At 44.6% G+C, this 24,253-nt stretch overlaps 1 protein-coding gene and 1 long non-coding RNA gene across 3 annotated transcripts; both read right to left on the bottom strand.

Annotated features, from left to right (window-relative positions):
• Window positions 1–3,820: 3,820 nt before the first annotated feature.
• Window positions 3,821–10,058, bottom strand: LOC311427340 (uncharacterized protein; the record flags this gene model as incomplete). Its single annotated transcript, XM_084504653.1, has 4 exons — window positions 9,876–10,058; window positions 8,708–8,825; window positions 6,651–6,771; window positions 3,821–3,972 (listed from the first exon to the last, which is right to left on the bottom strand). The coding sequence occupies exons 1-4, from the start codon at window positions 10,052–10,054 to the stop codon at window positions 3,821–3,823; spliced, it is 570 nt and encodes a 189-aa protein (XP_084360779.1). The 5' UTR covers window positions 10,055–10,058.
• Window positions 10,059–20,846: 10,788 nt separating this feature from the next.
• Window positions 20,847–23,970, bottom strand: LOC311427444. Of its 2 annotated transcripts, none has more exons than XR_014687366.1 (3): window positions 23,673–23,970; window positions 23,359–23,500; window positions 20,847–21,068 (listed from the first exon to the last, which is right to left on the bottom strand). It is a non-coding gene; the product is annotated as an uncharacterized lncRNA (long non-coding RNA). The 2 variants fall into 2 exon arrangements; XR_014687367.1 differs by lacking the exon at window positions 20,847–21,068 and adding an exon at window positions 21,186–22,370.
• Window positions 23,971–24,253: the final 283 nt, after the last annotated feature.

The following is a 24,253-nucleotide window of genomic DNA, read 5'->3' as shown; positions in this document are numbered from 1 at the left end:
GCTATCCCAGAGCATGCCCTGATTTTTGTTGATATGAGGTTTGACAGACACTGCTAGAAGTGAACTAACTGAGCAGTGTGAGGTCTAAACAAGTTGACTATCTCTCTTTTGCTAATAGGTGTAAGCTACCTTAGGGTATGAGCCGGCCCCGGGTTGTATGAATAACAGGAAGAAGTAAAACATAACACTGAAAATCATCCTAGGAAACCTAATAAAGAAGTATTACAGGCCACTAAATAGCATTAGCACAGTAAAAATGCATTGGCACAAGTAGGAAGGCTGGGTGTTGGGCTGCCAGTATGCCCGGTCATGGCACCATGGTTTTCTTTTGTAGCAGAAGGAGCAAGCAGTGTGTAATCTTTCACACCGAATTTTCTGCCTCGCTTCCTCTATGTCACAACCTCAATGTTGCCGTAGCATGTTTTAGCATGTCTGCATTTGATAAAATGTAAGTTAGTTAAGCGTGGAGATATTTGAAAGGGAAAGATTTCCTTGATGCTCCCTTCTTCTGAACGAGAGCAGGACGTGTGCCCCAGCACAGCGTGTGCATGATGCGAAGCTAATGTGACCTTGGCCAAATACTCAGGAGGAAGCAATGCCTGCTTCATTTCCAAGAAACACCGATTTCAAAAGAGGTTAAGATCAGACATTAATGGGAACGGACACAGAACTTTTACAAGACTACTCCTGAAGGATGAATTTGTTGGATGGATTGTTGTTTATCTTGCATCTGCACCTTCACTGCACTTCAATATTGTTTTAAGACCACTTCTTAAAATATATTTCTCCACCCAGCAGCACAATCACAGCTTGGTGAGAGGGACTAACATTGGTGGGACAGTGTAAAGGAGCGAAGATAAATTTAAACTCCTGACAGCGCAGCTGCTTGGCTGTGTTGCCTGCCTCTCCCACCTACCGTGATGATGTTTACCCCAGCTCTCTGGTTTACAGGTCCACACATTTGTTAATACCAAATATCTTCACGCTGCCAGCAGCCCACTCAGATTTAATCTCTGCAGGTCCTGTTGCAGTTCATTTGTCTGGTCACAACCAGATTGATGCTAACAGAATCCCCAGGAGGAAAGAAGGGCAACAAACTGCAGCAAACATGTAGATGTTTTTCCTTTCTTCTTTTCTATCTCTTTCTCTTTCCTCTTTTCAAATTCCACTAATTTTACAAGCCTTTGGAAGCACAAGCATGAGAGGCTGGTTCTTTAGGTCATGCCATGACACTCTTTCTGTGCTGAAATACTCAGGTGGCAGGAAGGTTATCCATTAATATCAAATGCATCTACCTATTTTGCGTGTCTCCATCCATGCACCCCAAGCCTAGAAAGATGAAGCACTCAGAAGAAGGCAGTGGGAGCTCAAGTTGTTCAACAGCTGTGCAAGCAGAGCATGGGCATTGCAGACTGGGCAGAGGAAACAGAGGAGATCCTTGAGAATGATGAACTGAAAAAAAAAAAAAAAAAAAAAAAAAAAAAAAAAAAAAAAAACACTTTGAAGATATCTGTGGTTAAAAAAGTTCTAGGGTTCATTTTCCTTACTCTTGATGTTTTTTTTTTCCTTATTTGCTTAGTAGTGCTGAGGGCTTAATAATCCTTGGGATCAGCATTCTTTGTAAACAGGAGTCACAAGCAGGTCCGCTGTGGGACCGTGGTGGAGCAGCCCAGGGGCCAGGCTGTGCACTTGCCTGTTGTGCCCCACTAGAAGTACCTGGTGGAGGTGCTGGTGATGCTGTGCTGCTCAAGGTTTCTCCTCCATCTGCTGCTGTGGGGTCCCTACTGCCTCTCGGAGTAGGCTGAGGGCTGTATCTCCACATGTAGTGGAGATATTATTATATATATTGTGTAATGTGTGTGCAAGGGAGTTACAGAAAGGGAAGCTAAAAGTAAAATAGAAAGAAACTCATGCGTGTCTGGGGTCAGTCCTTCACTGTTTGTTCTGATTTCTCTGTAACTCTGTAACATGGAGGAGTTTCCACTTGTAGATTCACTTCTCAGCAGTCTGATTCATTTCCTTAAAAAAAAAAAAAAAAAAAAAAAAGTATTCTAGGGAATTACTTGATTAATTTCTAATTTAATTGCATAAAACATTGCATTGTAGAATCTTTCCCCAAAAATTTCTTAAACTTTAAGCAAGATGAGATCTGATAAGAAACTAAAAGTTTCACGTTTCAGGTTGAAATTCACCAGTCTGTGTTCATGTGGAAAGAAATGGTGTGGACTTGCTTTAACCTAGAGGAAAGTGGCCTTGGTAGCAACAGTCTTGGTATCAGACCAGGCACAAAAAGCAATTGATCTATAAAAAGAGTTGAAACATTTCCAGGGCATGTTGTCACATTTCCACTAACAAAGCTTCTGAATGCAGTCGTTGTAATGTGAAGTGACAAGAATGGCCCAGCACAAAGTAATGGGAAGTATGGCACTTTTGGGTTACCTTCTAGAAATTTATTTGTTAACATCTTGGTTAAATAAAAGAATGTGTGTGTGTGTGTGTGTGTGTGTGTGTGTGTGTGTGTGTGTGTGTAAATACAAGAACCCTCCCAAAGGACACTTGGTTGGAACTAATATTTTCCCTTTTTTAATATCAACTGGCAGTCAACCAATTATTTAGTATTACCTCAAACTAAATTAAGCTATTTATGTTCTCCTGTGTTTCAGAATGAACAAACTAAATTAAATCTTAAGGCTACATTATTGAAAGATGTTTGTGTAAATACTTCAGTTCGATATGAAAAACTATTATCTCTTTCAGAAGACTCGAGAGTTGGAAGCTTCCCAGGAAAACGTGTGCTTCTCCTGAATAACGTGTGTAAGGGCAGTATTTCCTTGCTGGCACTCAGGAGAAGGTGACTGGAGACCCAGCCCAGGTTAGAGGAGAGGAAGATGTTCGCTGCAGGGGGCTATTTTGGGCCCTTTCCCCTTCTAACCAGCTTTCAATGGCTTGCTGCAGTGATCTGTTAGCCTCAGACAGCGGCATCCAGAGCAGGGTGCGTGCTCCCCAGGGATGCGCAGGACCATCTGTTGAGGCGTGGGAATAATGTGTTCTTTGAACCATTAATAAACAAAAAAAATAATGTGATGTTTTAAAAATAGTGTTTATTTCATCTCTATCTCATCCTTTTTGAATTTCTATTTATGTTTTGTAATGTACATAGTGTGTTAGCACAGCAGGATAAGCATATAATTTATAAATAAATGTGCATATGTCAGGTGTGCATGCTCAAAGAGCTTGTACTGATAGGGGCGCATAATCAAAACAGCCTGGAGACCACTAGTTTAAGAGACATCCTGGAAAATTGAGTTCTGCAAGCTCTCCTTCTCCTTGAAGAGCCAGTCAGGTCTTCTGCTCTGAATCAGCCCACTGTGCTGGGGCAGTTGCCTCTTCATCTACACAGGTATTTTGAGACTGCCCAAATGGGGGACTAAGCAATGTTCAAGCCTGCGTGATGTCTGTAGGTGTGATGGTGTAAGCGCCAGATATGCTGGGGTTTCTGCACGTGTGGATCAGGCAGAGATTCATCTGTCAGATTTCTTCAGCTCTGCAGTGGCCTGCAAAAGCGTGTATGTAAAAATATGTAACCACTCTGCACAGAAAAAAAAGCAAATACATTTCAAGTACCAACCTGCGGACCAGAGATCTGTCTGGGAAATCAAATCTGTAGCAGAGAATAATGCTGACAGCTAAATGGTGCAAGTGTTACGATGCTAGAGCACGTCTGCCACAGGCTTGGGATGGATGCACCAGCTCTTGGTGCTCGATTTTTGCACTGGTAAAATGAAGATCACCTTTCATTCACGAGCTGCTTGTTTAGACTTTAAGGCCTCTGTGGCAGTGGCCACTGCTTGCTGCGACGTCCACTGTAAGGATGATGATCTTGGGTGGAAGGTCTGGAGATCTGGGGTCCCACAGCAGTGTCCCCTGGTGAGCCCAGCACGGCGTAGCTGCAGGAGCATAAGGAGGTTGGGTCTGTACAAAAGGAGGGCAGTAACTAAATTCAGAACAACCTACTTTGACCATGTGTATTGAGTTACTAGGTAGCGATGAAATCCCACGTAAAGAGCTGGGAGGTGGTAAGGAGAGGGAGCTGCAGTGACCTGCGGAGGGTCACCTTCAGCCATCCCCTTCCAGAGCAAGCGTGTGAATGGGGAAAGGGCTGGAAATAGATGTAAGTGAAACAGTAAATAAGCTTTCTGCACAGTATTTCAAATCAATTCATGAGAGGCTTATGCCTGGCTTTAAAAATCTGCCAGTAAAAGCACTGAATAAAGGGCAAGGGAGAATCGTCCCAGCCTGGCTCAGCAGAAAAGCTCTCCCCCACCCCACACTTCATGGTGCCCATCTCTGCCCATGTAGGTGCCACTCAGAAATGTGGTAGAGGAGTCTGAAAAGGGAGGGATTTATGTGTTCACCCTTAATAATATGCATATGGGTCTGTATGGGGGTTTTACTGAACATAATTTGGCCATACTGGAGAGGGCCTGTGTTTCACTTTGAGGCTATGGCAGCCACACTGGGACACAAACAGGTCTCCCCTGGAGGAAAAAAAAAAAAAAAAAAAATTTGGATTCTGTTCATGGGAAAGTTTCTTGCACAGCCATTTGGGATCTGACACTTGGGTGTCCCTAGGTGGTTAGTATCCTCCGAGGAGCAGAACACACGGCACAGGGCGCTGCATAGTCTTTGGCCTGCTCTCGGTAGGCAGGACTCCACCATCAGTGCCAAGAACTTCAACAAAAGAAATTAAACAATCGTTAATAGGCTGTGATTGATTTATAATGAAATGTTTTCACATGCCCTAGCAGTCTACTTCTGTCCTCCTGGTTATTATCTGTAACATCTAAGCCAACTAGAAGGACCTCTGCAAGTGAAGCATGGCTGTCTCCTGGCTACGTGCCTTTGTTTCTCTCCAAAGTTATTTTTCCTGAGAAAATAACCACCTGTCCTTTCCACATGAACCAGCTCTAGGTAGGGCTGTCTCTGAAGGGAGGTTTCTACAGGGGGTTTTGGTCATTCCTTCCTAGTCTCAGCCATCATCACCTCCAAAGGGAGGACACACCGAGAGCAGCGTGCACCCAGCACAGGACAGTTGCTGTAAGCACTGCAAGCTGCATAACCTCTGTGCTGGGACTGTGGGAGTGACTCCTGTTTTCAGCATTGTTTTGCTCATTTTTTGGCAGTGAAGCCATAGACCTGTAGTGGCTCTGGGCTGCCTTGCCCACCCCAGAGCCCCAGGCAGCACATTGTGCATGCTCTGCATTTTCCCTGCTCTGGGACCAGGACTGCTTGCCACCGTGGCTTTCTGGGCTGTAGTTCTGCAGCAGACCTGGAAGTACAGACACAACACCAAGTGCAGAGCTGTTGCCCATATTTATTTAAATACTTCCAACTTGGATGCAATAAATCCTCCCTCCCATCCCTGTGACGCACGCTTGTCTCCCCAGCTGGATTGTGTTTTAAAGGAGAGGGTGTAAATACTTCCTCCCGCGTGATCTGTGCCAAGTAGCAAGATAATGGGGATGTCTTATCCCAGAGTAAACATCAGGAGATATTTTATTTGTGTCAATATCTATTGTGGAAGGCCATAGGTGTGCAGATAGTGATACACAGAGCTGCTAAGATAGGAACTGCTGGTCTGGATTTCTTTCTAACAGGAGATGCATGAAGAGGTGGGGAGCCGAAAAATCTCCCCAGCAGCACCACATCATGCTAAGCTATTGACAAGGGTATTCCAAAAGGAGTGCAACGAACATCTGGCAGCTTCTGGTTTACATTTCCTCTTTCCATAAATAATTGAAGCTCTTTAACTAAATTGCAATCTTGGCTGTATTTATCACTGGACTTTTATGGAGCCTTTCATCCCAGGGCCTTAGAGCAAGTGATTTAAGTCACAAAACATCCCCAGGAGACGCACTGCCATTTTACTAATAGGCAAAGAAACCAGGAACACAGAAATAGTCAGCTGCCAAGATGACACAGGAAACTTTTAGGAGTGGGAGGAAGGAAGCCAGGGTCTCTTGGGGTCTCAGGCTATGTGCTGTCAGCTGCAGCTTCTTTATGGAAACCAGGTTTGCCTGTAAGATACCACGTCTCTGTTACAGCACTTGCATATGAAAAGATGATTTCCAATCTTGGAAATAAGAGCTAAAATATGCACGCGCTCTTCCAAGGGCAAAAATACTTTCCTAAGCTTCTGAAAATGCAGTGCTTGTGCAAGGCAAGGTCACACTGCACAGTTCCTTCGGCCCTGTTTAAAAATATCTCACCATTAAAACAAAGCAAACACACTGCCAGCTGCCAGGATAGGCCTCTGGAGAGCTCAGCTTGACATCACTAATGAGGTTGCCTTTAAACAAATAAGTTAGTAAGTACAGGAATGTTGGCCCTTCTGAATACCAAAATCTCACTTTTTTTTTTTTTTCCCTGTCCCTTTCATTGACATCACCAGCGTTTTATTGCAGCAGTTTCCAGAGAGCTGTGGTTTGTGTAAGACCTCTTCTAACATGACTCTCGTGAAGCTGTGAAAGTCATAGAATGGCCTGGGTTGAAAAGGACCTTAAAGATCATCTAGTTTTCACCCCCCTGCTCTGGGGGTTCAGGTCTGTTGCTGAACATAACATACCATGGCATGACTGCCATAAGTGTACCTGCAGACAGGTGGTCCAGCGCAGTTAATGCCCCCACCTGGAGGGGTGATTGCTGCAGGTGCTGCGAGGACTTGCTGACTGACTTGACTTTCCTCTGTCCAGTGCTCCCTGTCACAGCGACCTGCATAAAATTACAAAATACCATCCTTAAACTAACAAAATGGAGATGGAAAAACAGCCAGACCAGCTGGAGAAATGCCATCCCTTTCTCCTTCAGGGATGTGAAACTGTTATATAGAGCATTTTACCCCAAGGAAGAAACTTGTTTCCTGCCAGGGTGGTTTAGGCAACAAGACAAAAAGTAATAGCAGTAGGAAGGTGCATGTTTTGTTCTGCGTTTTCACATAATAGCGTGGTAAGAGGCTTTTCACTGCAAGCAGCAGCAAAGGACTTCACAAAAAATAAATAGCATGGCTGATGAAATGTAGCACTTTCGTTCACAAGTTAATTCCTCCAAAATATGAGAACTGTGCATGCGTCAGAGAGGAAAAAAAAAATAATGGGATAATAGGAGGAAGGAGAAAATGGACCGGTACAGTTAAGCTAACATCAAATGTGCTTCTTTTCTCATCTCATTAGCTGGCTGAGCCCGCACTGAATGCCTAACTAACCAGGACAGGGCACAGCTCCAGCCGCAGGCCCCATGTCTGGCACAGCACAGCTTGCACTGTGGGAGCCTCACGCACCCCAGCAAGCAGAGGCTGCCACACAGCAGTGGCCAGGAGCGTGGCCACGAAGTGGTTAGCATGCTAGAAAAGAATTTGCCTTACAAAACCCCACAAAACACAGAGGTGTGGGGGAGCCACAAAGAGCTCAGTGGCTGCCTTGGTAGTGTTTTTGCTGGGGTGACACACACCAGCGCTGGTGCCCATCTGGCTGGAAAGCCAACAGAAAAAAAAATAAAAGAAAAAAAGCCTTCCAAATACATTTGGAAGCACAAGGGATGACCTTCAGGACACTTTGATAAATGGGATTGCAACACCAAGGCTATGTGCAAACAGTTGTTTAGTGCATGACACTTTTTTTTTTTTTAATTAAAAAACCTGTATTTAAGACTTTGTTTAGGACTTGGGCAATCAAAGTTAAAGCCACGTATTGTGTCAGCCTGACCCAGGATGATGGCTCTTGTGCCTCTCAGTTGTGTTTTATAACAGGAGGAGAGGCTGCAAAGCACAGCTCTTGCGAAGGATGCCAGGAGCAGAGCAGCACGCAGTAGCCAGGCTGACACCAGCAGCCAGCCCATAAGCAAGGCAAACTCTAGCATGTCTGTTTTCTTGTTGTCCCCAAGCATGACTTTTTTTTTCTTCTTTTTTTTTTTCATCTTTTTTTTTTTTTCTTTTAATTTAATAAAAAATTGAGGAGGCGCACTCTTGCTTTGAAATGCCAGCCTTGGCAGACAGGTTAAGTATCATGCTCTGGCAGCCCTCCTGTGCCTTTTGCAAAGGAACAAAGCCAACATCATTTTGTGCTACTGAAGAAGCATGCTTGCTAGCCCAGATTGGTTTTGACCTGGGCGGCAAGCCCCTGCTTGCCAGCCTGCCTTGGTCTTTACCCCATACTCCTGCACTGAGCAGCAGTGGGATTTTGGACAGGTTCAGGCACTGAGGTGGGAGCCAGATGAGCCAAATCTGGTCAAAACATCAAAACCTCTGCCTGGAAGAAAAAAAAAAAAAAAAAGACTGCACTTAAAAATAAAATATCTCTCCTTAAAAAAAGTGCCTGTTCTGATGTTTTTATCAAATGGCTTCCCATAATCACCAAGTCCAGATGTGATGCCATCCATAGCTGGTAAATGACATCTCTGGTGTTGCTTGTGCCTATTAAATTCATGTTTTTTCTGGAGCTTTGCTTTCACATTTCCAGAATTTGGTTGGCAGTCTGAGATTTTGAGAAGATAAGGCCTGCTGAGAGCCCTTCAAAGAGGAATGGCAAAAGCTACTCTTTCACAGATATGACTACTGGGATTATTTTATTTATCTGCCTTATATAAACCACACACAAAACATATTTGGCATTAATGTTTGATCTATTGCCTTAGTGTAGAAAAAAAATAATACCTTTAACTCTCCAGATTGGCCACGCTTTCTAGTTGCTTGAAGTTTAATTTCATAAATAGCATTAATTTTGCAAAACTGCAGGACAGGTCTCTTGTCCATGGAGTACCTTTCAGTGATGCTAAAACAAAATCAAGAAGGTTTTAATTGGACTTCTCGTCCCAGTATCTTGATATAATTTTAACCAACAGGTTCCAATAAGAAGACCCAGCTGGCTTTTTGCAGCGTGTAACATCTTCCAGCCTGCAGCTGATTTGTGTAAACAGTTATTTTCTCCCTAATCTCTTAGACGAGGAGACTTCCTGTGAATGGCATAATTTGAGGAGAAGAAAACACAGAGAGTACATATATCACTGGGAGGGACGAGTGTGTGAAGGGAAAGCAACGGGCGGCTTTCTCTCCTCTTATTGCCAGCAGCAACTTATATTGAGAAAATATATCACACAGGTCTGGTCTCCCCAGGGAGTGGACAACAATTCAATTCCTTCCACTGCTGCTGCCTTCAAGGTTAGTGCCTTCCCCACCAGCAGCTCGATGTGAGGCATACGCAGAAGCTGGGCAGGTGGCTGGGAAAGGCAGCAGCCACAGCTGGCAGGGATGGGGCTGTTAACTGTCTGCATCTCTGCACAGTGGAGAAACAGCTCGAAGGTGAAGGGGGAGAGAAAACAAGAAACAGCAAAGGTGGGGGAAAAGGAAATGGATGAGGAATCAATAGCAAAGATGGAAGATGCAGGAAATATGGCACCCCAGTAAGGGGTGAAGTGCTTCAGCTGTCAGTGCCATGGGGAAGGGGGGTGTGCTCGTTCTTTCATCCAGAAGAATCTTTTTTTGCATGTGCATACGTTCATCTGATCTCAGACATCATGGCAAAAAATGTCTCTGTCTTAATATGACCCAAACCCTTTCCTTTCTACATAGGCAATGACTCAGAATATATGTATATATCGATAATTTGTAGCATTATCACTACATTTCCTGCAACATGAGCATTACATTTCAAAGTGCATTAGTCATACAGATAAATACTACCTCTAGACTAGAGCAGAGCTACCAGCTGGCAAACAAAAAGCCTACAGAGAAGCCCACCAGCCAAGAGGCTGCAGGAGGGGCTCTCGTCCCCCTGCAGGAGATGCAGCAAACCTTCTGTCCCTCAGAAATGCAGGGCAATTACCGGGGAGATCTGCTTTGGCAGGATGGCTGCAGGTCGAGTATCAGTCTGTACCTCACATTCACAAAGGGTTTAAACTTTGCCAGCTCGGTGTGGAGATGCTGTCCGCCTCCACACCGAAGCCTCAAACATCCACGCCGAAAGCACAGCCGCAAAGAGCTCCATCTGCGTAGAGGATCCATGTTTCTTCACACTCCTCCTACACAGCCTCAGGGACGAACCTGTTATGGGGCACTCTGAGTGACAAGAAATCCCCGCGCTGACTGTCCCCGTGCTGACTGCCAGCTGCTTGCTCTTTGGGAGCTGTGCTGTCAGCACCATCCTGGTCACAGGTCAGCATGAGTGGGGCCATGCTTTTTGCTGGACTGGTAAATTAGGCTCTGAAAGCAGGAAGGCTCGCTCTACTTTTTGCCATTGGCATGTCTTGGTTTCCTCCTGGTAGCCTTGCTCAATAGGCTGGTAACTGTTCTCTACAATATGATGAACACTAAGTCGCAAATGATAAAGGGTCTGTTCACATCCCACCTCTTGCACATCCTCAGGAAATTATATGTGTACATCAATGGCTTGTACTGTAGCCTGGCGTACAGGAATCCCTAAAAGGACAAGATTTAACCATTTCAAAGATAAGCTGGTATGGAAAGGCCTGGGTGAAACAGAAAGAGAAAGAGAAGGCACCATGCAGATGTTCATGGAGTAAATACATGCAGTCAGCAGACGTCTTCTTGTGAATGTCACAGTGAGGAAGCAAAAAAGGTTTCATCATCCTTTGGGAAGTTCTGTCTGTAGCTCAAGCATGTAAAAAAATAATTAAAAAAATAATAATAGAGGAAGTTCTTGGTGACTTTTAAGAACTGATTTTTATTTATTTTTTTTCTGGTGAATATGTGTCCCCATCCATCTCATTAATGTTACTTACCCAAGTTCCAAAATGCCGAACTTGTGGTGACAGCAGTCTTGTGGTGATAGGCAATTAGGAGATATCCTGCGTGGAACAAGCTAATTTTTCTGCATCAGTGTGAAGAAGCAGAACGTGGATCGGTATTTCTCCGTGGAGTCAGTGTACTTAATTGGTATTCCCTAGAGATGACAGACTTATGGTTACCTTTCTCTTCTTCCTCACCCTGTTCTCCCCGTCTTTGGTACTTCATTAGAACACAATAATCCCCCGCAGCTGCTGACACGGAGTCAGCATCCCCTGCCTGCAGCTTGCCTGTCTCTGTAGCAGGTCTCTTGGGTTTAATCAAGTGTGTGATGAGGGTTGACACTGTGAATCGCATAAATGAATGCTGTCTAATGCTAGAAGTGACCTAAGTGACAAAAAGAGGTCATTTTTATGGAGTCTGTCATTTCATCTTTTGTTTTACTTCTTGAAGACCTGTCTGCATTCTGCTTTCCAACCCTGATCCAAGTCAGGCCAAATGCTCTGCAAGACTTTCCCCCATGGTCTGGGTGTGCAGCCCGGTCTAGGCGAGGCAGTGAAGGTGGGCCCATTGCATGGCAGAGGGTGAAATATTAACAGCATGCTTCCCCAGTCAGATTCTGGTTCCCCACAGCTGGGAATGGCTTTATGCTGGTCAGCATCCCTGTGATTCTACCTGCTGATTACTGAGGGTGCAACAGCAGTTCCCGTGGTGCCCCAATGCACAGCCCAGGTTCAGCCAGGCAGCCTGCTTCCAGCCACTGCCTCCAAAGCTCTGCTCGGAGACAAGGTACTTCTGCACCTGGCAAAGGCTGTCCTGGTGCCTCTGACCTGCTTCTGATGGTTGCCCAGTGGCTTTCACCAAGTTGTGAAGGCAGCTGTGGAGAACGGACATCACCGTTCAGGACGCTGAAGTCTCCTTGCTTGAGCATGGGACTTGCTGCCAGGTTCCCTGCAGAGGAAACACTGTTGGGTGAGGAGAGAAATCATTGCCGATCGTTGTTTTGTCTCAGTCATTCCCCTATTTCACAAAACCTTCTGTTTTAAAACAGGATGCCTCACAACCCAAGCTCTGTCACTTGGCATCCCGAAATACGATCCAGGTGCAATAGGCCACAACTCTCCGACTGCTCTGCTGTCGTGGAACCTGACGGCAAGTGTCTGCGCCAGATTAACCCACCTCGTCCTCACCTGGGGCTGGCGTGTGTGAGCTACATCCTGTGCTCTTCAACACCTGTGTACAGGGAAAATGCATTTTGTTTGAATTGGTCCTGAAAAAAAATCTTAAGTCATAAATATTTTGACCTGCCGCTGGGCTATACAAATCTATTCTTAGCAGTAAATGGTGCTATGGCAACTGTCCCTGCGATATGACACACTAGCAAGAATTCTGCCTTCTTTTAATCCACAGCTCCCAAAATACCTTCTGCACATCCCAAGCCACCTGGCTTTTCCCACCCTCTTCAGAGCTGGGGAAGCAGCTCCTTCCCAATTTATTTTTCTAGTTCAGTCTGAGGCAAAGCAATCTTGAGCCAATTTAAGTAGATCTGAAATAACATACTCAGTCCCAGCTGTCATAACCTATATTGCAGGATATTCCCCTTGCTTTCCTTCAACACTTTCCCAGTTGCTTGTATGATCTCTTTTCCCCTCAGGACTTTCTAAATAATTCCTTGACATGAGCTCTATGATTTGCTATATTCTTCTTTGTATAGCCTACCAAAGGTGATTTGTCAACCTGAAATCTTCTGCTTACACGTTAGTCAATCATTAACGTATTATTTATTCAGAAGTTAATATAGCTGTTCAAAGCTTCCTCTGACAAGACAGCCTTGTGTTTTATGCATTTATTTACCTCTGTTACAATAGCTAGAGTTTTGGGAACCCATATGTGTCTGGAGCTTGGTTTGGTTGAGATCTAGCTAAGCACATGCTAAGCTAAGGTGGGCTCTGCCTTAAAGAGCTGCAGACCTGGTATTACCAACGTGCTCTACTGTGAACTAGCTGCTACAAACTCAGCTCCTGAGGCACATTAGATTAGTGACCTATAGAAAAATCTGAAATGTTTCAGATCTCCCAGTCCACACTAATTATCTACAAATTTCTCAAGTTCTCTCTGGGCTCATACGTAGCATTCTGCTAGTAACCAGGCACTGAAAATGCTGCCTGCTTGAGTACTGAGCCACCTACAAGTTTCACGGCATTTGGTGAGTAATTGAAGGATTTATGTGTTCAGTACATCCCATATGCCACGAATGTCTTCAAGTGGCAACACAGTGACAGCAACAACAAGGCTATTGGAAAGTTCTGCAGATAACAGGCTAAATTCATCTCTGATGTAACCCCACTGGCTTGAGCACACTGATAACTACCCTGGAAAAGGGTGTAAAATGTGAAGTGGTTCTTCCTGCTTTCTAGCTCAGGTCTTTCTGCTTCTGCCCTGCCAGCACACCAACTGTGCTGACTTGCTGAGGCACAGCAGATAATATCATCTGCAGCTCTTCAGCAGGGTCCCACAGGCATAAGAGACGTAAAATGTCATTGCCAGAACGTAGGCATGAATAAAAATAATTGCCCTGATTTCTCTGCCATAACAATCATAATTTCTAATATAAATCACATTAACCTCCTTCCTCTCATAAGAGCTGTTTTAACCCTTAAGTGAGAAAGAAAAGTGACAGACTTCAACATATGGTGTTTTAAAACTAACCAGTTCTCCTAGAGTTCTCTCCTCTTACTTCATTTTGCTGATCCTGCAAACCTTTATAAGTGACCAGCTTCCTTTCAGAGCAGCCTGGGGTGGCCAGGTATCCCCACCCGTGCTCCGGAGCAGGCCAGGTGTGCCCCACCACCTGCCCGGGACGTGGGTTCAGCCATCCCCCTGCTGCTTTACACCAGCCTTCCAGTTGTTGGCACCCATTGCGCACTGAGCACGCGTTTTCTAGTGGAGCAGCTGATCCCTGTGCCAAGCATGCACTCGAGCACCCGCCGCCAGCTGCACCACGTGCTGGTTCATGCCGTACCCCTTTAGGTGCTATATTTGGCTGCCCTGTCACTCACTAGCACAGGTGTCTCGTGGAAGACCCAGTTAGTCCTCTGATGGACTCCAGACCTCCTTCTCGCTGGCCCATTATCCACTTGTTTACCAGTTGCACTCTCAATCACACCACTGTATTAATTGCAACCTCCCAATAATTAGGTTTCCTGTTCTTCAGGCTTGCACTTGAGCCAGTTCAGGCTATTATTTCAGCCTGCAGCCACACAGAGATGAAGAACAAGCGCTGCCAACTCGCATCACATGCTGAGCAAAGGCAAAGGGAGCAGATTTCCTGGGAAAGCCACAAAGTGCTGTGAGGGCACTGGGCACTGTGGAGCTCAGGCTCTAAATGCCACCCCTTCTGCACAGACACCCCCACCCAGGGGGAAATTAAACCCCATCCCTCCCAGATCTTTGAACAATGGACAACACATTAATATTTTCACAGAGCTTCTGCACTCCATTAGAGGTTTGATTTTAGAAGCTCCAAAATCACAAATGCAAAGGGACGGAAACAAGGCAAGACCTGCAGGAACTGAGATTTCCCAACCCATTTGCTAACTATATCACCAGTGTGGTCTAGTCACATCTCCAGCATCTTCAGTATTTATTTTACAAATGCAGGAAATACAAGATCTTCTGGAAATCTGGAAAGCTTTTCACCTTTTCTGTTGTTGTTGTTCCTTTAGCAAATAACGCCATTCACAAACAGTTGCTATATATATATTCCTTCTGATAGGAATCATTTGCCATAGCATTTTATTCCTTTGGAAATGTATTTATTTCCAGTAGGGATAATTTGCAATAAACACATTTTATTTCACTTTATTTGTCACATTGAAAAGACTCTCAGGCTTGGATATTTTCCTGTTCTTGTGTGAAAATTTGTGGTATTGTTCAGGTTTTGAAAATACTGGAGAATGTATTCAATGCTAAATTAAGGCTATTTACACTCAACCACACCCCCACCATGCTCACCATCTACATTACCAGGCTTCCTACACCTTGAGTGTTTATGCCAATGAAGTTGGTGGAGCAACTCTTTCTGCCGAATGAAATCTCACTCATTAAGCAGCAATTTGTTGTTATATTTATCACTAGTTTTCTCACTGAGCAGACCCCGCCATGTGTCCCAGAAAGTACCTGTGGTTTCTGTTGGAGCTTGGCTTTTTTTGCTGTAGTGAAGCTCTGACCTCACCAAAGCCTGCTGTGCATGTTCTCCATGGAGCACTGAGTGAGAGCAGAGACAATTCCAGTGAATCTTCTGGGTCAGATGAGTCTGCAATTATTCCAGCTCTGGCAAACAAACAGCAGCATGGTAGGCCACCAAGGCTGGGAACATCAGCGTGGCTGACACAGGAAAATACCAACCCCTAAAACTGGCAAGGGTGCCATGATGGGGCAGGTGCTGGGGACACTGGGTGTAACCACATGCAATGGGTTGTGCTGGAGTGTGAGGTACAAAGAAGTGGCAAGGACCATTAGAGCCCAGGCAGACCAGCTGGTGGGTGAAGGAGGGGTGGAAGTCATTCTTCATAGGAGATCTCAGCTCTATGGTTACAATGTCTTTAGAAATGCGTCGTTATTCACTGCTAAAAAGAGCCAAAAAAAAAATTAAGATAATGGTGCCTGCTTTAGTTCTGGTTCTGCAAAAATGAAAAATTGAATTTTGGTCTGAGCACACTCCCTGCTCCTACCAAATATGCAGCATGTTTCCTACTCACCATATCTGCTACAGCACCTTTGAGTTTCTTTTTAAATACCCCTCTTACTGGAGGAGTATTTAAAGGTGCACCTGGTCAGTTGTGCTATGGTGACATTCACATAATCACAGAACTACAGAATATCTTGATTTGGAAGAGACACACAAGGGTCATCAAGCCCAGCTCCTGGCTCCACACATGAGCATCCAGAAATTAAATCACTGAAACCCTATTTTTAGGCATCAGGATTTGACCCAATCTGTTCCTTCTCCCTTGTTACCATATGCTCTGGTTACTCCAGTTGGCCACTTCCTTCACTGCACCAGTTCCATCTTTCCAGCATTTCCACCTACATTGCTCTAACAGTTGTGAGGAGCACGCATTTTGGATCTCACTTGCTTCTGTGAGGCTGGTTTGAGCTCTGAATGCCACACAGGCTGAATGCCTGAATGAGCTCTGAATGCCACACTGGTAACACTGCAGTACCAGCAGAGCATTTGTTCAGCTCTGCGCTCAAGACAAGACCTGTGGCCTGGTTTTGCCAATGTCTGAGCAAACCACATATATATGATTTGGAGGCAGAAGGGAACCTGCTTGCCAGACAGGCTCAGCTTGGTTGCATCTGCTACTGCTCTTGCTCTTCCAGATCGTGGCTGTTTTCTTTCTGATGTTTTGTTTTGTTTTGGTTTGTTTTTTTTAATTTTTTTTTAAATTTATCATTATTATTTTAAAGTTAATTCTTTGCCTTCAGATTTCACAGAACCCCAGAACAGTAGATCACAGAAGGGCTGAGGCTGGCAGGGACCTCTGAAGGCACCTGCTCCAATCCCTGCTCCAGCAGGGCCACCTGCCAAGCTGCCTCCCAGCTGAGTGGCCCCAGCACGTCATGGTGCCCATGGTGTCTCCTCTCCATGTGCAGGACTTTGCACTTCCCCTTGTTGAACTGCACGAGGTTCCTGTCAGCCTGTCTCCAGCCTGTCCAGGTCACTATGGATATCAGCATGACCCTCTGGCGTACCAGCCACTCCTTCCAGTTTTGTTTTCTTGGTGGTTGCACAAATAGTGAGCCATTTATTTTTCTGCACTACTGGAGCCCCAACAACAAGCTGGGGCTCAGCTGAGTCCTACTGTCATGTTGGCAGTGAACTGAGAAACCAGGAGCAGCCACTTTTTTTCTGCTTTCTTCCACAACGGACAAAACTATGAATGGTGGGGTCATCTCTTTGTGGGGACTACTGCCCATAAGCCACTCCTCCTTGCCTGCAGTATGAGACATGCTCCTAGGGAGGTTATTTTCACCTGTAGAAGTATGAAAAAGAAAATCTTCAATGTCGGTAGAAAATCCCATTTCCATTCTTATCAACCAGAGCTGCTACCTGTCTTTATCCTGCAGTGCATCTTGGGTTCAATGCAGTCATGCCGTGTAGAGAAGGCTTAACTGGTGGAACAATAGAAAGGTCACAACAAAAACCATAAAATGATCACAGCTCCATGGGAACCAGTTACTAAATCTTTTTTTAAAAAAATCTACATACATCAGCACTGAGCAAAGAGCAGTCCCTTATTTCAAAAAGTCATTAATGTACAGAGTACCAGAAGAAGCATTTTATTAGCACATTGGTTTTTTTCATATAACAATTTTACAGCCTAAATGCACTTCAGAAGCAATTATCTCTTGTAATTTCAGCTCTGGATATAACAGAGACAGAATAAATGTCTCCATAATTAATGATAGTTTAAAAACTTCTGCACCAGCAGCTCTTTGCCTGCAAGTCCCTTCACTTGCTGCTCATGTCCCCAGCCTGCTGCAGCTCAGGCTTGCCAAGGGGCTGTGTGGCTGCTGGCTCTGCTGGCCATGTGCCCAAGTTGCTCTGGGGGCATCCCCTCTCCTGCCATATAGTGCTTTACAAATCCCACCGAAATTCAGATGACTCTCCACCAGGATGTGGGTGCTGGTGGAAAGCTGCCGATGCCTTTATCCCAGCAGTGCTCTCAACCAGAAAGGCTCTGAAGGCAAGCACCACTCCTGCCCTCTGGGCACAGCACGGGCAGTGAAAGTTAGTCTTTGTTAACATCATCTTTGTCCAACAGGGTCTAAAACTACCATGTAATCACCCATTGTATTTTAACTGCCATGTAGCCACGTTCTTTATGCACCTTTTCCTTTAGGCCTTTTCTGTGCTGGGACAGAGGGCTCACTCGTGGGTGTCAGTCCCATGCCTGCCTGGGGGCACTGCCTGATGTGCCTGGGGGCACTGAGATGGAACTGATAATTACTTTTTCTTTTTCTTTTTCTTACGAAAGCTGTTGTGAAAACTGGGAAGTTGTTTTACACAAAACAGTGCATTAAGCCCCTACTTTTGCAAGTGCACAATGTTCTTAGGCTATTCTATGACTGAGCATTTGTTGTTAACCAAATTAGTGGTTGCAAACGCAAGGCAGGAATGCAATGAGCATCTGGTGCAGCAAAAATCAACTGGAGTTGGAACAACCTGTTGTGATCTGTAACATTCCTACAGGAAAGGGTAGAAGTCACAAAGGGCTCGGAGCTACTTACAGAGGTAAATGTTGGGTTACCATACACTTAGCTAAGATAACATGAACAGAAAAGTGCAGGGTGAAAAAACAAATTCCTCCAAGTTTCTAAAGACACTGAGATATAAAAGAGGTTGCCTGGGTTTATTCTCAGCTGCTCCTCTTCACAGGGACAAATCAGCAAACACACTGCTGTGTTGTCTGTGCTTCACGGAGCACTACTCAGAGAAGGTCTGTAATTATTTCACTCAGAGTCTTCCCTCTATGGAGGGAGCTGAAAAACAGCTGCAGCAATTGCAGTGAGAAATTGGACTGAGGGGAGAGAAAAAACAGGCAATCACTGACTTCTTCTCTCACCTGTTTGCTCTAATGATACTGTGTGGCTTACAGGCATGCTCGGGATAACTAGGTGGCTCCCTGAACTGGGTATTTACTCCACACAGCCGTGGATCACACTGTAATGATGAGGTGAGGTCAGAGCAGATGCCTGGTGCAGATAAGGCTACTTTGATCCTCTGTAAAGTCTCACTTTTGTCACAGAGCAAAGAAGGCTGAGGCCAGACGCATCCTGAAGGCAAACAAACTGGTGACTTTCCACCCATTGGCTCCCAGGAGCCCGGGGAAGGCTCATTTTATAAAAATGTGCCTGCTGCATGCAGGTTTAGGCTGTGCAGGTTGCTGGTGTCAATGCCATAGTGCAGCACTGCGGCAGAGCTCATCTGCCAGGTGTCAAGGAGGGATGTATTTCTTTTCTTTGAATGAAGCTTTTCCCTGCTGGCATGCAAGGGAAAAGGCCCTTGCAAAGCACAGCTCATACCAGAGCTGCAGGCAGTAATGATGAAGAGTGCAGAGGTGTGTTATAGAGGTGCAAAAACCAACAGGTTTTGTTTGGACAGACAGGAGAAGGCCTGAGCAGAGGTAGGTATGTGCTTATATCTGGGTGGTATTTCCATTTCTCCTTTAAATATTTGGTCTTTCTTAACCATATCACACTGTTAGAATTGCTATGCTGAAGCTGTTGTTAACACCTCTCGGCTAATTACCAGCTTCTCCAACCTGTATGTAGCGTAGGTTTGCCCTCCCCTGTCTCTCCTCAGTTCTCCCAATACAGGATTATTTTGTGTGTGTGTGTGACGTGGCACCCCTCCGCTGCGGAGAAGCCTCCACACGGTATCCCCATGGGGTTTCTTCCCTCAGAAGCTCTAGCAACTTTCTCTCTCTGTTTTTGTACTTCAGCTCTATTCTCGTTCAATCTTTTTATTTTTTATGATGTTGCCAAGCAAGGCACTGCAGCACTGAAAGCTCCTCCAGCTCTCATGTTCCTCTCAGTTGTGACACTTACTCTGTGAGCTTTAAATACCTGTTTTTGTCTTTACCCCACTGCACTGAGCTTATTAAACGATTCCGCTATCACTGCCATGTCAAAACAAGTCCTAAAGCTCATGCAGTGGAAATCCCTTGGTTCTTTCCTTTCATAGTAGTCGTTTCATTTTACAAAAGAATTCATTAAAGCAGTATTTCTGCTTACAGTATCTATGTTAACTTCAGCATTCTTCCCTCTTTCTCTGATCAGTGCTTTCACAACTTCCTGTGCCACTGAGGTAACGTGTCTTGTCCATTCATCTGCTCTCATGCTCAAAACCACATCTGATGACTGGCTGTGCCAGGACTCCCTAAATTTCTCTGCTGTTACCTTCATCAAGTTTTGTAATGAAACTCCAGTGGGTAAATTCCTCATATAAATATCCTTCTGTATCTTGGACAAAATGTTTACATCCTTACTAGCTGCACGGTTTGCACCAGTATACAGAGTTTCATCCAGACTGGGCTAGTACAAAACATCCATGAAGATCTGGAGCTGCTTGTTGCACAGAGCCTCCCCTGAGCACAGAGACGACCCTGAAGAAATGGGATGAGGTAGGGGTGCAGAGCCCTTACACCTGGAGGGACTCCTTCTCCAGCCACTGGGTTGTGGCTCAGCCCAGCTGTGATGTTCATGCTGGGAACTTCTCAGGTGGTCTCTTAATGCAGGTGCAGTTTTGTTTCCTTCTGGGTGGTGACACATTTCTTAGACAAGGTGGGCTGACTTCTAGATGCACTGTAGATTAGGGAGCTGCCAAATTTAAGCACTGACCTTTAGCTTTCCTACCGCCTCCACTGATGCACAATTTAGTTTCACTCATAGTGAAATTAGCAGAATTACCCTGGGTAAGAACTGAAAACATTTCCATCAGTCACGAATCTAGCAAACAGGCTGATTTGGTGTTTCACTTGATGTATTTTAGAGGAAAAAACATCACTGCAGCCAATTTGGAGGCAATTTGTCAGCTACTCTTGTTTGCTGTATGAGTTTAAATTACTAGACATGTTTGCTGAGGTTCATAATATTTTTTCCTCATGGTGTGGAAAATATACCTCTTAAAAATATTATAACTAAATGTTTTGATTTAACTTTTTCTGCTTGAGGAAAAAAAAAAAAAAAGATATACTTAGGCTTTAACTAAATGTGTTCAACCTAGTTATCAACAGTATAGCCAGGGAGACTAAGTTAGTGGTGAAGTTAATGTTTAACTAATCTGAACCGTAATAAAAATCTGGAAATTAGGCAGTACTTCAGTGCTGTGACATTTGTACTGTAAAAATTCAGGTATGAATGATAACTAGAGGTTCAGCTCTGATTCTAATAATCCTTATTAATAGGTGGCTGCACAAATCTCTAGGCTGTGACAGCACAGTGAGTCACTAATGCTTTGTGAACATGTGATGAGTTTATTGGCTTCATTGGATTGAACCCCTGTTATTTGTTCTTTGACAATCCTTTCTTCCAAACACCAATATTTGTGCATCAGAGAAGGTCTGGGAGGTCTGTGCAGTCATTCATCTGAAGCGTGATGCTCAACTGGTGTAGCTGGCTCACTGCCATTCATTCCTCCTTGCTGCATGGCTTTCAAGCAGCCAGTCCCTGAGCACAAGCTTCAGTAAGCCTTGGGGAAGCAGTGCTGTGAAAAACGGATAGCAATGAGCCAAAGAGCCTACTCAGGAGTAACCCATGAGTTAAATCAGCTTTAATGAATGCACACAGAAAAAAAAAATACAATTAATTCCTAAATCTTGAATCTGAATAACATCTCAATTCATTAGGCAAGGCAAAAACAAGTAAGTCATTCAAATAGGATATGTTTATTTAGCAGAGAGAAATCTCCAGCATTGTTTTTGTGGTAGAGTTTGTCACAGATTGGCTTGCTAAACATCTTCTGAGCTGTACTGATATCTTCAGTTTTTATATTTGTTAACATTTTTGTAACTCTTTCCTCACAAGATTAACCCTAAGTTTACTCATCCTCTGAGTTATTTGTAGTATTGTATTATTTTTTTTCTTTATTGCCTACTTAATTATGAGCCATTATATTCAAATACAGATCTTAATAATATTTGTGAATAACCTATTGAGCTAATAGTGGCTCTGCAATACCTTATATCTTGTGGCTAAAATCCTGAAACATCTGGGTCTGACTTTCATCCCATTTTTCCTGGGGTAAATCTCTAACTGGCATCACACATTGTGTCAGCTCCTTACTCATACTGGATACATAAATCTCAAAGCTGCAGAAGCACTTCTTTTCACATTGCAGGAGCCTCAAAGCCATCTCCCTTCCTGCTAGATACACAGCTGTGCCATGGAGGCCCACGTCCCATGGGCTGTGACCCCACGGGCATGATGCTTTATGTGCCTGGCACCTGGCAGTGATCCCACAGCAGAGGATGTTGCTGCACCCGCTGGTCTCAGTTGTTTAGACGACATAGTAGCATCAGCCTCATGCTGTGATTCCTCGTATTATCTAAAACTAAAGCTCCTAGGCTAGATGCTCAAGGCCTACATGGTTTGGCTTGAGCATCTGGAGGGTTGAAATTGATAATGACAGTCAACCCCATCTGCTCCTGAGTTTGGATGACAACTTTCACCAGAACATCCACTTAAAACACTCTCTGAATTATGCTTGCACAGGGAAGTCAAACTAATTGAGCAATGGGATGTCAATCCATGTGGCTGTGAGAGGGACTCCAGCCTTGGGATCCTCCACGTGTATGACCTTGCTGTAGCTGCAGGGCCCTGTGTCCTGGGAGGGACTGATCAGTGGAAGCATCCCAACCTCCTCTCTGTGCTGCTTGTGGTGCAACTTCTGTGAAATGCAAGAATCCCTCTTCTTAGACATGTCTGCTGTGCTTTTAGCAGAGTTGGATTTTTCTGGTAACATGTTAGCAAACCAACCGTGCGTCAAACTTGGAGAATAATTGGCAGCCTATAAGTGCAATTTAAAAATAAAAAAATAAATATTAAACATATCTCGTTGCTGTTTTAGAGGACCACATTAGCTTCAGTGAAGCATGAAAGAGCAAATAATAAAGGTGAAAAGCAAGTCAATGTATGTAGGTGGCTAAATGGAATTAAACATGTGATTTTGTGACAGGGGGTATGGATATGAATCACAAACCATGCTGCCATTTTAAAAATGAATGGCGCAGTGAAATAGACCACACTATCATTTTAAATGACATAAATGGGGCTTAACCTTGTTTCTTTCTATCAACATTGATTGATTATAACTTTTTAAAGAAGTAGTTAATTGCTGGGAATGCATTTTGCTCTGTTTTTCAGAGCACACTGCTGATGAAGTATATGATGAGTCACCTAATTGAACAGAGATGTGTGTCATTATATAAGGGGAAAAATGGATTAGAATTACCACCCAAATGCCAATGTGTATTTTGATTTTGATTACAATAAATAGACTTTGGGATGTTTTATTTCATTAATGTAAAATATAAGCAGGCTGAAAATTTGGCTAGGCTGAGAGATTTTGGACATCAGTTTAAAAATAAACAGACAAACAAGGAAGAAACAATACTCCTGCATCTTCTAGCCCACTGAAAATCTGAATGTTCTCTGGTATTTCTGATATGGGAAAGAATAAAGTTCTCCTCCCTTTTCTCAACCACTTGAAGAAGCTGGTATTTCCAAAACACCCACCGAGAAGATGCTTGGAGAGCAAGTGAAGTTGCTAGTACAATTTCCAGGCACTAAAGCTGAGTATGTTTAAAAAAAAATAAAAAAATACGTGTGAACTGTAGCCCTCAGGTGAACACGCAAGCAGTGCAGCTACTTGCGTTATGTGGCTAGGTGTGCACATACCACAGGGTTAATGCTAAAGGCAGTGCCCTATTATCCTTTCAGTAAATCCCTGCCTGATAATGATGTCAGAGCCATTAAAATTAACAAACTGCCCTTACCTCACGAAAGCCATGAGGTAGAAGCAAAACTCATTATACAGCATTTCCCAAGGAGCAGGAACAGTTCTTTCTGCACATGGAGACGTTCAGCATGCTGGCACCGTTCCACAGGGCCTGGAGGTTGCCACCAGTGAGCCTGCCCCTGCGGAAAGCACACCCTGAAGTTACTGAGGACTGACCTTTCTGCACTGGACCAGATGGCCCTGGCTTTGCCCAGCATGTTCTCTTTCTGATATGAGTGGAAAGCACCCAGGGTTTTAGGACGGGCCCTCTGGGCCTGTGGGTGGGGGGCTCAAAGCAGTGCTGCTGCTCACCTTTCTCACTAGACGTTGCCCAGGCTGACTCCTGGCTCTCTATTCCTTTTTATTCCCTGGAATAAAAAACAGTGTAAAAACTCCAAGTTTTAGCCCACAGTCAATTACCTCTGCTGGCACAACCAGCTTTCATCACTCTGGAGGCTGCCACGTGTCCTGGTGGCACTGGGAAGGCCCACACCAAGCAAATGCAGGCATCCTGCTCAGACACTGGAGGGGGCAGATGAAGGGGGTCAGTGGGAGAGGGGACATCCCTCTGTAAACTCTGTTTCTGTAGGAAACTACAGCAAACAGTGCTTGGACGTGGAGGCCTGGCTTTGCTGCTCCAACAGCTTTTTCTCAAGAATTTCTTCTCCCAACAAGGGAGCCAGGGCTGCGGGCTGCCCACCCTCCCACCGCCCTTTCCCCCATAGGAATAAATCCTCCTGGGGAGTTTCCACTTGCCAGGCTTCAGGCTGACAAGGACCTGCTCTAATATAGCCTGGGCTCCTGCAGACCACTCTTCTATTAATACCTTCTTGGTTGTTCCAGGGTTTATGGCCCCTGATACTTCTCAGTAAGTTATATTTATTCGGTACATA

Source organism: Aythya ferina (genome assembly GCF_964211825.1).
Source record: "Aythya ferina genome assembly, chromosome: Z".
Taxonomy (NCBI): Eukaryota; Metazoa; Chordata; class Aves; order Anseriformes; family Anatidae; genus Aythya; species Aythya ferina.
This window is presented reverse-complemented; position numbering and strand designations above follow the sequence as displayed.